The following is a 17,304-nucleotide window of genomic DNA, read 5'->3' as shown; positions in this document are numbered from 1 at the left end:
TCAGTATAAAAACAACAAGGAACAACAATGCATACAGGGAGTATGGAACGACAAAATCTTTTCGAAAAAAAAATGATTTTTTCCAGTTTTTAATCACTTTTTAGACCAAATTGGTAGACTTACTTAAGCTTCAGGGTACTAAAAACACACCCGTCAAGTTATAGACTTGCAGTTCCAAAATAAAATGGTCTAACATGGGCTTAAAAATTTAACACGTAAAATCCTATGTTGCGCGTTAAAAAAAACGCACTGTATATATTAGGATACAGAAAGAAGAAGTAAGAAATTAATTCAAAATATACAATAAAAAACGTATATGAAAAAATATACCTATTTTTTATGTTTCAAAATTAAATACCTACCTGTAATATGTATCTCTTGCCCAATTTCATCCCATAACTTATTTTTCTTTCTTATATTTTTATAATCTTCATGACTTAAATCGTATAAAATCGGATATTTCTTCACAAACTCTATTATCATTTCAGTTGAAGCCATCTTTGATTCGCAACGAAAACGACAGAAAACGCGGCTTGTCGCGAAAGAAATAAAATTCGCTGGAGTTTCGTTGTCGCCAAGCGAAATTTTCGCGCCAGTTTGTTGCTCCTCATTATACGCCAAAGACTTTTAGTCGACGAATATTTCGCGAGGCAAAAATTTCGCAGTTGCACCGAATTATTCGCGCCAGTATGTGCATTCCTTTAAGTTCAATTCAAATACATCTGATGCCGACCTGGGGGCCTATTCTTGAAAGCAGGGAACGGAATTCTCAAGAGAAGTGTTGATAGAATGTGACAGAGGAAGCTGACAATGGAGGGTTCCTGTCACATTCTACAGGTCTTTTGCTTAGGCTTTATACCTCTCAATTAACAATTAAACTAAACTTTCATTTAAACTAAAATTAATGTATCAAAGCTGAAAGTGAACTTACAACCGAGCCCATTTATACTTTCAATTTACACTAAACTAAAATTAATTTTAAATTAAAGTTAAACCAACTTTATTAAAGTTCGGCTTAATTCGTTTAAATTCGTTGACTTTCGGAACTATCACTGTCATACTTGTCATCACTCATGATGTAAATTGCTGTCTTCTGTCAGTCTATAATCCTAACAAATGTTGGTTCCCAGTGTGTATATTTTTTTGACTCATTAAATTCTTGCAAAAATTTAAATATGGATGAAGAGGTGTATTTTGGATTGATTCTCCTTGCTGCAGTAGTAGGCATATCTATTACTAAAAAACGAAGAAGGCAACGTAGATACGGAGTGCGGCCTATAAACGGATGTAGGAAAGAGTTGGGAATGTACAACAAGTTTGTAAAAGCCATGATTAATCAAGATCGTGAATACTTCTATAACTATTCCCGCATGTCTCCTGAAATGTTTGCATACTTACTAAAGTTGGTGAAGCCTAGGCTTACAAAATTAAAAACTACAAAAACGCCAATATCTGCAGGTCAGAGACTAATAATAACTTTGCAGTAAGTTGAATACTAGTATGCTAATCTTCTACAACTAATTTAATTAATAAAAAATTAAAAAAAAAATTATTTTTAGCACTATTTTGTTTTTATAGCTTTTGTTAGTTTTGTCATATAAGTATGGATATTGCGATACGTAGTCTATTAGACTTGAATCGTCTATTTCCATAATTGGATGTTTTACCGAAAAAGTGGTTTAAGAACAAATTTTTTAAATTATTTTAATAAAAATTTTCTTCATCCACAAAACACGCATAATGACGATGACAATAGAAACGTCAACGTCAAACATCAACGTCGAACGTCCAGTAAGTCAAAACAGTCATTTATTTTTCTAATTATTAATTTGTAGTATAAACCTAAACAAGATTTCTTAGTTTGAATATTAATTTTAGTGGAAATTTAAATTTAATTTAATTCTTAAATGGGAGGTATAAAGCAGGCATTTCTCTTGATAATTCCCTTCATTCGTTTGAAGGGTGCGTATTCTTGAAACTGTGTTAATGTTTTATTCACTAGTGGATTAATAGTTATTTAACCAACGACTGCATTAATAAAAGCGGTTAATAATTGCAAGGGTTTAACTCGTAAACGCAGTGAACTTGGAGTTATCCCATAAAATGAGTTAAAAGCTTAAAGAAGTAATATTTCCTATTGGTTTATTGTCATCGACGACACAAGCAATACCCAATAAAAAACCTATTAATTGTCAGCCCCGCAAAATACATCTCAACTACTTTCAAAATCTATCAAATGAGATAGCGAATGTCATTATTTACGTATTGTTTATTATTGTTTAAAAAATAGTATCACTCCGCTGTTACGTATGGGACATTTTTTTGTACGAATGTGAGAAATGTGGTGCTATCGAAGAATCCTCAAGATCCTGTGGACTGCACCTACCAGTAATGAAGAAGTACTCGGACAGCTGAATAAGGATCGAGAACTCCTGAACACCATAAAAACAAGAAAGGTCAGTTATTTCGGGCATATAATGCGAGGTGATAAATATCACGTCCCTCGCCTGATTATTCAGGGAAAGGTTGAAGGCAGAAGATGAATAGGGCGCAAAAGGCTATCGTGGCGAGCAACAGATAGAGACCAATTCAACCAAATTGTCGTGGAGATAACACTTCATTCAATAAGTCCCGGGACCAACTAAGAAAAACAATTATTTTTCATGAAATTCGTCTTTATTCATCAATATAGTTCCCTTCTAGAGTGATACAATCATTCCAACGATTTTCCAACTTTTCTATACCATGTTTATAGAACGATTTTTCCTTGGCCTCAAAATACGCTTCAGTTTCAGCGATGACTTCCTCATTTGATTGATATTTCTTTCCATGGAGCATTTTTTTGAGGTCAGTAAACAGCCAGTAGTCGCTGGGGACCAGGTCTGGACTATACGGTGGGTGGGGAAGCAATTCGAAACCCAATTCGTTGAATTTGACCTTCGTTTTTATGGACTTGTGACACGGTGCATTGTCTTGATGAAAGAGAATCTTTTTCTTCTTCATATGGGGCCGTTTTAGTGCGATTTCATCCTTCGGTCCAATAATGCACAATAATAGTCGCTGTTGATTGTTTTTCCCTTTTCCAAACAGTCAATGAACAATATACCGTGTGTATCCCAGAATACAGAGGCCATAACCTTGCCAGCCGATTGTTGCGTTTTTGGTCGCTTTGGATGGCTTTCGCCGGGTCCAGTCCACTCAGATGACTGCCGTTTTGATTCAGGTGTGTAGTGGTGGATCCAGGTTTCGTCCATGGTCACATATCGACGCAAAAAATCCTTTTTATTACGGTTAAACAGCTCCAAACAGCGCTCTGAATCATCAATTCGTTATTGTTTTTTGGTCAATAGTGAGCACTCGCGGCACCCATTTCAAAAGCAGCTTTCGCATACCCAAATGTTCATGGAAAATTGTTAACACACTACCTTCTGATATCTTTGAGGCCTCAGCTATCTCACTCACTTTCAGTTTACGATCAGACAATATCATTTTGTGGATTATTTTGATGTTTTCTGGAACAACAGCCGAATTTGGGCGTCCAGACCGTTCAGCGTCATTTGTGTCTGTACGACCGCGTTTAAAATCAGCAAACCACCTACAAATCGTTGTTTTCGATGGAGAAGAGTCCCCGTAACATTTTTCAAGCCATTGTTCTGTTTGGACGGTGTTTTTTCCCATCAGAAAACAGTGTTTAATCAGCACACAAAAATCACTTTTTTCCATGTTTTAAAAAAACTCAAAAGTTGTTCACTTTAAAAAATTCTCACAAACAAAATATTGGAGGGAATGAGCTCAGGATTTGACAGCTGTCGTTTGAAAGATGGTACTTCAAGGGAAAAATATAAAAATGCGATTTGTAGTGCCACCTGTGGGTTAGTCCCGGGACTTATTGAATGATGTGTTAGCCCACGCTTGAAGACAGGCACGGCACCGAAAGGAGAAGAAAAAAAAGTATGAGAATGACCTATTTATGAGGTTTTTGATTGGTATAGTGCTTGTAACGTGGAAGGCAGTAAATCAATTAGAAACAAAATGTCATTTTAGACCGAATAAACGACTTCTTTAAGGTTTTGACTTGTTCATTTTTACTTAAGTTGTAGCACTGACAAAGCTTTGCGCTGAGAAGTTCAAACTACTCAGTCAAATTACCATCCTTTAATGCCTGCCCTCAATGTAAAAAACCACTTACCAATTGAAAAGTGACTACTTTTAATGAATGCCTTTGCTCAATGAGTTTTTGTAGGTTCTGAGCTATGGCTGTAATATCTTTGCTGTCGACTAGACCAGCTCCGACGAGCTCGCTTGCAATTCCTTCGGCCGAATCTTTGCCCACGGCAAATTCGAAGCGAATATCATTCAATTCGCGCTTAATATTCCTGAAATAAAATAACAAACTAGTTAATATACGAAGAGTTTTCAAGAGTCAAATGCTGCTTTAAAGCAGGGAAGAAGGTTTCCGACATTAACTTTGCTCTTGAAAGTCGGTAGGGTTTTGAACCCCTGAGCTAGACGACTGGTTGCTCGCGTAATACTAGGAGCTATTTGTCTGAACCAAAGTTTTTCTTCTTGCTTAATAATTTAATTTTGTTTGCCTGATAATTTGAGTCTAATTTGACCAACTAAAACTAATGCTCTAAACTAACTTTACGTGTAGTAATATGGTTTGAAAATTTTCAATTGCTTCCATCAACTAAAGTGATTCTAGAAAAGCTAAAGTAAGTTTATATGTGGAAAATCGATAAAAAAAAAAGATAACGCAAGAATGTGCCTAATACATGTACTGTTCTCGCGGACTGAGTTTACCCGTGCATCATCCCCCTGTGATATAGAAGTAGACATGCATTATTGACTTCATCCTTGTCTATTGTTCACTTTCAGAAAGGGTAAATATCGAAGTGAATGTCTTCCAAAAAAAAAACATTTACTGATTAGCGCTTCTATTTCAGTCATTGTCAGTTTGAAAACCATCGAAATTTATTTGATTTGTTTACTATTAATTCCTTTTCCGTTTCTTTGTGTTGTTAATCATTTATCAAGTTTTCTATTTACCACACCACCACAGTTTTTTAAGAGCTATTGTTTCTACGCTTTTAGTGTCTATTATGGTTTTTATTTAGCCATTTGGTTTTTCGTAAATTCGGAATTACTTACTATTACAGTATTTTTTTAGAAAATGCCTGGAAAAATTCTCCACAGACAAGCCCAGCAGTTAATTCTTAACCTTTGTGAATATTTTGAATTGGAAAAAACCAATGGAGGACCTTTAGAAGCTTTATCATCATGTTCAGGAAGAAAATAAGAAATTTTAAGACCTTACATATTCTTACTGATGTATTTTTTTTTTGATACTAGAAGGTTGCAGATACTTTGAAAATTTCCCGCAAAACTGTTTATTCGATTCGGAAAAAGCAAGCAAGTAATCTTATGATTTCCTCACCTAGAAAACGTAAATCGAGACGTTATCGACGGGCCAAGACCACTGGTTTATCTGAAAGCATTAAAATGGATGTTCGAAATACATTATATGATATGTACAACGATAGTATGTTAATTATTGATGTTAATAATAGTAAAATACCTATATCTACTTTTGTAAGAAACATCTATTAACATTTCATTGTTTCCAGAGACTGAGATTTTTGGGTTGCATTATAGATTTTTCATAAAAATTTCTTGAAATAAAAAACAAATGTTTTGCAGTGGGTTTAAAATAAGATAAGTGGATTGCAACCTGAAAATGAGATATGAGATACTACAGCATCAGTCAGAATGTCTTATTGAATTTTTAATTTGTTGTATTTATTTTAGAGAAACATGTAACCATCTAGAACCTAAATCAAGAGCTTAAAGTTAAAGAAATACTACATATTGGTATATCTCAGCGAATTTTGGTAAATAAATTAGGTTTCAAATTTAGACGGAATTCTATGATCCAAACGGAGACTTCTCATAAATAAAAAATGTTATTTCGGTCAAGATATTTTTGATTTGCTTTGGTATAAGGTTGTTTTAGTGCAAATTTGCAGCCAAAGATCTCTACTTTCTGACTGACAATACACGCAACATTTTAAACGTGACGAACCTTTAGACACGCCGTTTTCTATAATATGAACACAACAGGTTTGTTGACGAAAACTTAATTTGATTCATATGACTATAAATGACGTAGCCTTCGTGACGCACGGGTAAACTCACTCCGTGAGAACAGAAAACATTAACTGTCTATTTTGCTCGTAATTCCTCATAGCTATTAAAATATTTAATTTTTTTAGATTTAACTCGATATGATAATTTCAAAATGTAACATAGAATGTCAATGATAAAGAGAGACAACTGTTGAAAATCTATGCTACCTACAAAGATGTAAACAGACTTCATAAGTGACAGAGTTTCTAATAAACCAGCCATGTGAGCAACTGTCGGATGACGTCACAGCTGCAGACTGACATATGTCACTTATAAAGTTTCTTCCATGTTTGTTGGGAGCGTTGATTTTTAACTTCTCTCTTTTTATCATCGAGTTCCTGTGCACAATTTTGAAATTTCTATAACTGTATAATAAACAGATACTGTTCTCGCGGAGTGAGTTTACCCGTGAGTCACAAAGGCTACGTCGTCACATTTAAAATTTTGCGTGTATTGTCAGTCGGAAAGTAGAATTCTTTGGCTGAAAATTTGCACTAAAACAACCTTATACCAAAGCAAATCAAAAATATCTTGACCGAAATAAAAAAATTTATTTATGAGAAGTCTCCGTTTGGATCATAGAATTCTGTCTAAATTTGAAACCTAATTTATTTACCAAAATTCGCAGGGATGTATCACCAATATGTAGTATTTCTTTAACTTTAAGCTCTTGATTTAAGTTCTGGATGGTTACATGTTTCTCTAAAATAAATACAACAAATTAAAAATTCAATAAGACATTCTGAGTGATGCTGTAGTATCTCATATCTCATTTTCATGTTGCAATCCACTTATTTTATTTGAAACCCGCTGGAAAACATTTTAGACGCTTATTTTATTTTTTCTATGACTTTATTATTAATATGTTTGAAGAAATTTTTATGAAAAATATATAATGCAACCCAAAAATCTCAGTCTCTGGAAACAATGAAATGTTAATAGATGTTTCTTACAAAAGTAGATATATTTTACTATTATTAACATACTATCGTTGTACAGGGTGCTGCATTTTCGATGGTTTTACGAGGTACAGAGAAAACGGTAATAGATAGAAAAAAAGTAGCATACGTGTTCTGATCTCTTTTTCTGAGCTGAGATGACTGGCGAAAAGTGGGCGGCGCAAACTTCTTTTGTTTCAAAGATACGGGGGGCTTTTGAAAATTGGTTATTTTGGAACCCCTTCTGTATTTCATTTGCTATTAAAGTTATCAAAAAAGGAAAAACGGTTTCTGGTAGAAGTTTTGACGTAGAATCCAATGGGGTAGTAAGTTTTTTTCTATTACGTTTAATTTCTGACATATGACAGTAAGTTATATTTTTTTAAATGGAACACCCTATATATTTTTATTTCATTTAATTCTGATGATTTTTACTTTTTCAACGGTGTATTAAAACATATAAGTTTGTAAACGTTAATCTTGGTAATCAGAAAAAAAGCGTTTTCTTAACAAAAAAGTGCTAAATAATATGTATAAATATACCCACAGTTGAAACAAAATTTGGCTATGTTCTTATTAACATGTTACATGTCGTTTGTAAACAGTTTTTTCAACTTCTACCTTAAAAATAGTAGAAAATAGAAATGGCCACTTTTCTTATTAAAGTGACGGTAGAACTGTTTGTAACTTAGATTTTTAATAAGATTTATTAAAAATATTTAATTTTTGTGATGTGTTAGTTTATTTTATTTCCGATTTTGTTTGGTATTTTAGATATTGGCCTTTTTTTAGCTTAGCAAAGGTCTTTTTTTAAAATATCAGTATTAACCTCTACAAACTTATATGTTGTAATACACCGTTGAAAAGGTAAAAATCAACAGAATTAAATGACGTAAAAATATATAGGATGTTCCATTTAAAAAAATGTAACTTACTGTCATATGTCAGAAACTAAACGGAATAGAAAAAAACTGACTACGCCATTCGATTCTATATGAAAACTTCTACCGGGAACCGTCCTTCCTTTTTTGATAACTTTAAGAGCAACTGAAATACAGAAGAGGTTTAAAAATTAACAATTTTCGAAAACCCCCCGTATCTTTGAAACAAAAGAAGATTGCGCCGCCCACTTTTCGCCAGTCATCTCAGCTCAGAAAAAGAGATCAGAACATGTATGCTACTTTTTTCTATCTATTACCGTTTTCTCTGTACCCCGTAAAACCATCGAAAACGCAGCACCCTGTACATATCATATAATGTATTTCGAACATCCATTTTAATGCTTTCAGATAAATCAGTGGTCTTGACCCGTCGATAACGTCTCGATTTACGTTTTCTAGGTGAGGAAATCATAAGATTACTTGATTGCTTTTTCCGAATCGAATAAACAGTTTTGCGGGAAATTTCCAAAGCAGCTGCAACCTTCTAGTATCAAAAAAAATACATCAGTAAGAATATGTAAGGTCTTAAAATATCTTATTTTCTTCCTGAACAGATGATAAAGCTTCTAAAGGTCCTCCCTTGGTTTTTTCCAATTCAAAATATTCACAAAGTTTAAGAATTAACTGCTGACTTGTCTGTGGAGAGTTTTTCCAAGCATTTTCTAAATGAATCCTGTAATAGTAAGTAATTCCGAATTTAGGAAAAACCAAATTGCTAAATAAAAACCATAATAGACACTCCCACTTTTTTTCAAAACACAACGTGCCAATTTTGGTTAGATCGTGACAGCCGACATAAAAAATATAAAAATATTAATAATAATATTATGAAAGTACTTACAGAATGTTAAAAGCGTAGAAACAATAGCTCTTAAAAGAACTGTGGTGGTGTGGTAAATAGAAAACTTTATAAATGATTAACAACACAAAGAAACGGAAAAGAATTAATAATAAACAAATCAAATAAATTTCGATGGTTTTCAAACTGATAATGACTGAAATAGAAGCGCTAATCAGTAAATGTTTTTTTTTGGAAGACATTCACTTAGATTTTTACCCTTTCTGAAAGTGAACAATAGACAAGGATGAAGTTAATAATGCATGTCTACTTCTAAATCACAGGGAGATGACGCACGGGTAAACTCAGTCCGCGAGAACAGTAAATCAGTTTGAAGTCAGGTTTAAACTGGTAAAAGTCGATTAAAACTGTCATTTAAGTTTAAATTTTAACCATGTGCAAAGTAATAATGGTGTCCTGCTAAGTCATATTAACAGTTTTATAGTATAAATATTTGTTTTCCAATAATACAGTGCAATAACTGAAGAAAGTTGAAAAAAATAATGGTAAAATATAAGCCAACAAACCTAAAAGGAACAGATCTTTGGGGCTCTCTGGAACACATCACAAAAACAAGGATAAAATCAGGACAATGGAGCCACAGCAGAATCCCTTACCTCATCCTTAAAACTAAATTAACTGGAGGTGGCTCACTTTCACTGCTTTCGTGATCTGACCCTGACGATCCAGCCGATACAAGAGTATTCATTGGTTTCGAATCGGTGTCGCTTTCACTCGAGTCCCCTCCCTCTTCATCTTCGCTGGACCACACCCACTCTCCGGTCTCTTTGCGGTGGAGCCTCCCGGATGCTCCAGGTTGCCTTTTTGAAGCCTACTCAAAAATATCGATGATTATTAGAAAAAGTAGACGGTCCCTTGGAAGAGTTAGAAAGAAAGTTAAATAGAAAAGCATTTCAGTGTCTTTAATGGTTGTTTCAGAAAACCAAATGTCCATAGCACCAAAAAAGTTTTTTAATAATCAGCAAAAGCTCATTACACAGCGATATACAGTGAGCGGCAAATACCAGGTGTCCAAGAGCACCCTGGACATAGGAGATTAACATGGGAAAATGGTTTTGATTTTTTTGCGCCTGTACGGTTCATTTAATGGAAAAACGCTTTAGATAAAAGTTGTAGAGCACATTTTCGGCTATCAACTCGTAATTTTTTCAATACCGTAGATTTGACCATTAAGACGAAAAACGGATCTAAAATTCGGAAATTTTAAATCTCGCGCCAAGCGGTCGTTAAGGAAAGTTTATATCCGGTCATGCTACCAACCTTTCAAAATCATAACAAATCGCTGTCAGTCATTCTGTAATCAAAACATTTAAAACAAGTTTATTTAGTAATAATTTTGAGTTACTACCCACATAATGCGAAGAAAATACAAATAAATCGTGATAAAAACACTTTATCAGTAGCCACAGTCCAAAAATCTGGTAAGTTGCGTTTATAACCTCATTTAATGTCTCTACTCAACTTATTTACTTTGTAGCAAAATTCTTTAAGAAAACACTGGTTTTGCTTGCAAATATTTAATGAGGACGACCGAATCACCTATCTCAAGCCTCTTCATAACACTACCAAACGATTTAAAGTGATGAAGATGAAAACAGTGGGCAATGAAGCCAGATCTTTGAAGATAAGTTTCCTACTGTACAGGGACAACACCAAAGGGGCCAAATACTTCCTTCAAAAGTGGTGTGATTTACCTTCAATGTGCTTAACTTCATGGACTATCATCAGCAAGGGTCTTCATCAGTGTTGCAACTAAAACTTAAAATGATTCAGTGTTGATATCTGACTTAAATCTCAAAATTTGATCTGACTGAAATGTGAAGAATCTTAAACTGGCTATAAAACCTCTGAGAAACCCCTTCTAGGAACAGAATATGGACTTACACAGTCAAATTATCAGTCAGGTGACAAAAGTTTTTGTATATGGGTAGGTATTGTTGAAAAACCAACTTTTCAATTGAGCTATCTACATGAGCTGTTCTATTCTAGGTTTATTAACATTATAATTGTGTTCTTTTTTCCACACACTCAATTGTTCCAAATAAAACTTTGTACACTGAATGTTTGTATTAATTATTTATTCACAGCTCAAGGTACAGTATACATTTTCTTCAAGTGAAAAGCTTAGGTACAATAGCTGGCAAAGAAAACTGATCTTACCACATAAGCAGTGATTGTTCCACAGATTGAGTGTGAGTGGGTGAACCTTTCACCATGCAAGCTATGCTAAAAACAACTTTGTCTTACTAACCTAATGTTTGTTGAGTTCCAAATTACCAAAGGTAGGTGAAATATAGTGATTGAAAGTCTCTAAAGAGAAACAACTTGCTTCTGATTCAATACACCATTTCACAGGACATACCTTTACTAATCAAATGTGAACTCGAGTTACACATTACTTGCAAATAAACTATTTTTGGTTATTTGCAAGCAAAACCAGTGTTTTCTTAAAGAAGTTTGCTACAAAGTAAATAAGTTTAGTAGAGACATTGAATGAGGTTATAAACGCAACTTACCAGATTTTTAGACTGTGGCTCCTGATGAAGTGTTTTTATCACGATTTATTTGTATTTTCTTCGCAGTATGTGGGTAGTAACTCAAAATTATTACTAAATAAACTTGTTTTGAATGTTTTGATTACAGAATGACTGACAGCGATTTGTTATGATTTTGAAAGGTTGGTAGCACGACCGGATATAAACTTTCCTTAACGACCGCTTGGCGCGAGATTTAAAATTTCCGAATTTTAGATCCGTTTTTCGTCTTACGGCCGTATTCACCATTCCACTATCAGACTGTTAAACCATTTAACAGTGTGTTAAACATAAACTTCGTATTCACCATTGTGAATTGACGTCTAACATTTAGTTAAATCTAACTATGTAAAATCGGCTTGTTAAATCCGTAACAGAAGGTTAAACAGGAAGGGAAGAAAGTAGGGTTATGTTTAATATTTACATATTCATATTCATAATATTGCCTTTTCCAATTTTTGTCGCCTTTTTAGAGCGGTTTGCTGATTATTAAAGTCATTATGGACAGAATGGATAGAGTAGACTTTCATCTGTTAGATTCATCAGAAAGTGAAGATGAAATGATGGTGAGAGTAGTGAGACCAATTATAAGACCAAGAAATAACTTATTATCGAAATTAAATGATAAAGAATTTAAGAATAGATTTAGAATGAATAAGCACTCCTTCAGACACCTTGTAAATTTATTAGAAGGCATTGAGGATGATCCCAGAACCAAACTAAATAATCCGATATCAAAAGACAATCAAGTGTTAATTGCTCTCAGGTTCTATGCAACTGGATCCTTCCAGATAAACATAGGTGATCATTTTAATGTTTCTCAACCAAGTGTATCCCGTATTGTGAGTAATGTTACTAAGCATATTGCATCACTCAGACCTATATTTATTAACATGCCACAAACTGATATTGAAAAGCAGCAAGTGGCATTACCCTTTTTTGAACTCGCTGGATTACCAAGGGTTATAGGAAAGTGTGTTTTTGAAAAAAGTTTGTAAAGAGAATTTAATCTACAATATTTTTTAAGGAGCACTTGACTGTACCCTCATAAAAAATCAGTCACCTGGAGGAGACAATAGTGAGGTTTATCGAAATCAAAAGGGATATTTCAGTATAAATACTCAGGTGATTGGAGATGCAAAGTTGAAAATAATGGATATTGTTTCTCGTTGGCCTGGGTCAGTTCATGACACCACTATTTTTAATGATTCCAACATTAGAGCCAGATTTGAAAACAATGAATTTTCCCCATATACTCTAGTTGGTGATGGAGGGTATCCTTGCAGAACATATTTGTTGACACCCCTCATACAACCTCATACTCTACCAGAGGAAAGATACAATTCAAGCCAAATTAAAACTAGAAATCCTGTTGAAAAGTTATTTGGTGTATGGAAACGTAGATTTCCTTGTTTATCTCAGGGAATGAGGATTGATGTTCAAAAAGTTTGTGAAGTGATTGTAGCAACTGCTGTTTTGCATAACATGTGTTTGATGGCGAATGATAATGCTGAGTCCTTTGAAGGCGATGATAATGACATGGTAGAAAACATTGGAGAGGAAGTCCAACAGATACACAATGAGAACCATAACACAAGTGTACGAGATGCGTTAATTGCAAATGTGTTTGCTGTTTAGAAGATATAATATACTATATAATTTTTAGAAGTCAACCGACAACAACCAAATACAAATTTTAATTTGAATTTGAAAGTTTGAAGTTTGAATAAGGAATAAATTGAGGTTAGGTCGTCATTACAGCCATGTTGCCAAGAATAACTTTTTACTTATCAGTTTGTTTACTATACGGACCAGCCAATAGCTTGGTGAATAAGTACATTTCTTAACAAGGGGTTATTTGCTATACCATTGTTAGCTAACAGTCTGTTAAGCCGGGTAATGGTGAATACGGCCGTTAATGGTCAAATCTACGGTATTGAAACAATTACGAGTTGATAGCCGAAAATGTGCTCTACAACTTTTATCAAACTTCAAATAACATCATTTGAAGTCATAATATTGATGTTTTGACCATAATCATTTCGATGCCGAACTGTCTAAAGTACTGTAAAATATACCTAATCTCGATATCGATCATTCGAGATTTTGGGAGTCCCACTACTGATCACCTGAGGGAGTATCTCTTATCTTGAAACGCCAATAGTTATCTTGAACGGTTTTCCAGAAAATGGCGTGTAATGGTGTATGGAAATTACTGTTTTACACAATTCTTAGAATAGAAAAGTACACTAAGGGCCAGTATTTCCATCTGCTAATAAAGTAGGTAATAACTATTTGGCCACTAAAGTGTATTCCAAAGATTAATTGTCGAATAAGTTGCATCCCTATTTCATTGCAAATTTATTTGTCGAATTGTTATTTGATGGATTTAAATTCAAAAAGATCCTGTCATTATCAGATGAGTTTGTCATTCCTTTGAAATTTGTGGCTGGTAATTAAAGGCAATCTGTTTGAATAAGCAGAAGACACGTATTTCGTGACCATAAAATGGAAATAAGAAGCAAGAAAGGTCAGCAATAGTAGATTATGATTAGGTGTTTCTGGGTCTGCCTTATAAAGTAGCTAATAACTATTTGGCCACTAAAGTGTATCCCAAAGATTAATTATCAAATAAGTTGTATTCGTATTTCAAGGCAAGTTTGTTTCTCGAATTGATATTTGGTGAATTGGTATTAATAAGGAGGTTTTGTCATTGTCAGATTAGTGTGATTTGTAATTTTTTCAGAATCTCTGACTGTAAACTAAGCCCTTCAAAACCAGCTATTTAAAAAAATGAGAGACTTGTCTTTCGTGATCATAAAATGGAAAAACCAAATAATAAAGTTACTATAGAAGGTTTATCAGGCGTCCTTATGTAATTATTAGAGACAGTACTTGTCCAGCTATGTTCCAGTCTGGAAATTTAAAAAAACGAATGCAGTGACTTGCAAGCAAAAAAATGAAGCTTGAGGAAAAATCAGTTTAGAATTATATACTCAAAAATTGTAAAAAATCATTATTTAAAAAAGTGATTCAGTTCTGGAAAGAAAGTATATGATGTATTGAAGAGCGAAATAACCTTTTTTTAATGAAAAAAATGTAGGACAAATTAGGATACTGTAAAACTAAAAGAGGATTGACATCCATTGAAAACTATACACAATTGAATACTGACATCAAACTGGTGACATTGACATTTCCAATAATGGCATGCATTGTGGCCGTTGCTCTGGACAGCAAGCGAAAAATTTTTTATCGCTCGCTACCCTTGGCAACGCGCGATAAAGTAAACTCCTCAGTAAAGGGTAACTTTTCGTTGAGATTTGGAAGCGAAAAATGCATCATTATTGGATGTTTGTAGAAAAAGTATGTTTATTTTAAAGTTTAAGTTTTATTTTTCTAATATATTTACAAGAAAGTTTATTAGCAGATGGAAAAGTGGAAAAAGTACTTTTCCATGACCTAGGAAGGAAAACTGCAGCCTCGTGCGGTAAAGTACAACTTTCAGCACTTGTTAAGTAAATAACTAGTTCTCAAGGTCCCACAACAAACCCAACAAACCCTCATGTACACGGTGGTCCAAATTGGAAGTATTTAAATGGGAAGTGCTCTTATTAATAGAGATTTTTTTATAGAAAACTTAATGGCTGATTCCGTTGGTTAATATCTGTCACCGTTTGACAGATATAGGGTGTATCTCAGAACTCTCTCAGAATCTATTATTCTTCAAAAATGGTTAGCGTCTTCCAGGTGCGTTATTTTTTCTTTTTCTGAAAATACATTTCTACAGCAACTTTTTGCGTAGAAGAAATTAAGTAGTGAAAATTGTTTTTCTATTGGACACGGTTTTTAAGCTACGCACATAAAAATTGTTATTTTAAATGGAACAACCTTGTATATTATTTCATTTTTGAAAAGATATTAAAATTACCAATCTAATGATATACAGGGTGGTCCAGTTTTAAATGTCAATAATTCACCAATCCATAGCCAATTAAAAATAAGTTGACATTCATTATGTCATTTTCCTGAAAAGTGCTTCCTAAGGAAAATACAGTCCTTCAAATTTCTGTTTAAAAAATCGTTTTTTTTGTCATAACTGTCAGACCGTTGGAGCAATATTGATCAAATTTGGAACAAGCACTTTATTACACGTTATTACGGTCAAAGACCCAAAACTAACCCAACCCAACTTAAAAATTGTCTTGGAAACGGAAAATTCACTTTTATTGTAGCCAGTTTTTATAGTTTCCAGACAAACTGAAAGACTTTAGTTTTGAAAATTGACTTTTCATGCAAATCAAGAGACTACTGAAAATTGACTTGTAGACATAAAAACTAAGTACTTTTTCAAGAATTTGTTACTACAAATTCATACATTTAAACCTAAAAAATTGACTTGAACCCCAAAATGTGACTGAACTAATGAAAAGTGACATCAGAAGCTTAAATTTTGCATTTGAAGTAAGTTTTCATAATTTTAAGACAAATTTCAATATTTTAGTCTTGAATCTTGGTACCAAATGCTACAATAATAGTCTTGAGAACTAATTTTTAGAAATAAAATAGTTCGAAAATTTAATTTACTTCTAGACTTGTTGTCCAGTCCAGAAAATTGAGTTGTACACCAATTAAAGTCTTGAAAATATACTTTTGGACTCTCTTTAGTCCTAGTAAAGTCAGTTCTAGCATTAAAAGTCAACTTTTATACTATTTTTAGTAGTAAAAAATGAGTTTCATGCACAATACAATCTTTGTCTTGATTTCCGGACTTTTTTTAGTTCTTGAATGCCAGTTTCAGACACTCAACCAGGATGGCAGTCTGAGAAAGCGAATTATAAGACCATTCCTAGTAGTAAAAAGCATGTTTTTAGACTATTCAGTACAAATTTGGACTTTCACAAGTCTTGAATGTTCAGTTTTAAACTATAAAACGATTTTTTAAATTGAAATTTGGAGGACTGTATCTTCCTTAGGAAACGTTTTTCAGAAAAATGACACAATGCAAGTCAACTTATTTTTTGTTTGGCTATCAAATGGTGAATTATTGACACTTAAAACTGGACCACCCTGTATAACACTTGGTATTTCAATTTTTTTTCTCTTCTCTCTCTTATCTTAAAAACCGTGTCTAATAAAAAAAAACTATTTACACTACTGGATTCTACGCGAAAAGTTGCTGTAGAAATGTATTTTAGAAATAAAAAATAATGCACCTGAAAGTACAGATTCTGAGAAGGACCCTATATCTGTCAAACGGCGACAGATATTATCCAACGGTTTTCGTCATTAAGTTTTGTATCAAATTTCAGCTTCAGACTCCGACATCAGTTTTTGTCTATCTCTATTAATAAGAGCACTTTCCATTTAAATACGTTCAATTTGACCCACCCTGTACAAACTTTGTACAACTATCATCCATGACGTCAATGCAGAGTTGCGTGGCGATGTAATTATATTATAGCACTCACCTTTTGCACTCTCGTTTCTAAACTAGGTCCTATGGCTACTAATGTCTGTTGCAGATATTTTTTGTCTTTGGCCTTCTTGAAAAATGGATGTTTGAGCAGCTCAGAAGCGGTAGGCCTCTTGGATGGTTCTTTTTGCAGACAATCAGTAATCATCTTCCTGAAAGTTTTTCCATAGGCCTATAGAAAAAACATCTCTGTTACAAATCACTTAATAACTGAATACCGGGTGGTCCATTCCCAAAGGACTAATTTTAGGTCAAAAACGTTGAATAGTTTATTACGAAAAGCCAAGCGAGTATAATATCATTCCCTCCAATATTTTGTTTGTGAGAATTTTTTAAAGTGAACAACTTTTGAGTTTTTTTAAAACATGGA

General features: G+C 33.6%; 1 protein-coding gene and 1 long non-coding RNA gene across 3 annotated transcripts in view; both read right to left on the bottom strand.

Moving 5' to 3' along the window:
- Positions 1–17,304, bottom strand: part of fray (oxidative stress responsive kinase frayed) — a 54,683-nt gene that overhangs the window by 2,783 nt on the left and 34,596 nt on the right. The window contains exons 7-10 of one of the 2 annotated variants that reach the window (XM_081978628.1): positions 16,930–17,106; positions 9,521–9,735; positions 9,431–9,457; positions 4,190–4,376 (exon numbers count right to left, since the gene is read on the bottom strand). In XM_081978628.1, coding sequence (XP_081834754.1) covers positions 4,190–4,376; positions 9,431–9,457; positions 9,521–9,735; positions 16,930–17,106 — 606 coding nt within the window. The remainder of the gene's footprint in view (positions 1–4,189; positions 4,377–9,430; positions 9,458–9,520; positions 9,736–16,929; positions 17,107–17,304) is intronic. The other variant, XM_081978630.1, reaches the window with a different exon arrangement.
- On the bottom strand, positions 10,988–13,441 carry LOC145728324 (uncharacterized). The gene is made up of 2 exons (XR_014178049.1): positions 11,441–13,441; positions 10,988–11,384 (listed from the first exon to the last, which is right to left on the bottom strand). It is a non-coding gene; the product is annotated as an uncharacterized LOC145728324 (long non-coding RNA).

The sequence above is a fragment of the Ips typographus genome, linkage group LG4, assembly GCF_016097725.1.
Source record: "Ips typographus isolate SLU linkage group LG4, UJ_Ityp_2.0, whole genome shotgun sequence".
NCBI lineage: Eukaryota > Metazoa > Arthropoda > Insecta > Coleoptera > Curculionidae > Ips > Ips typographus.
Note: the sequence above shows the minus strand (reverse complement) of the source record. Positions and strands in the feature narration are given on the sequence as shown.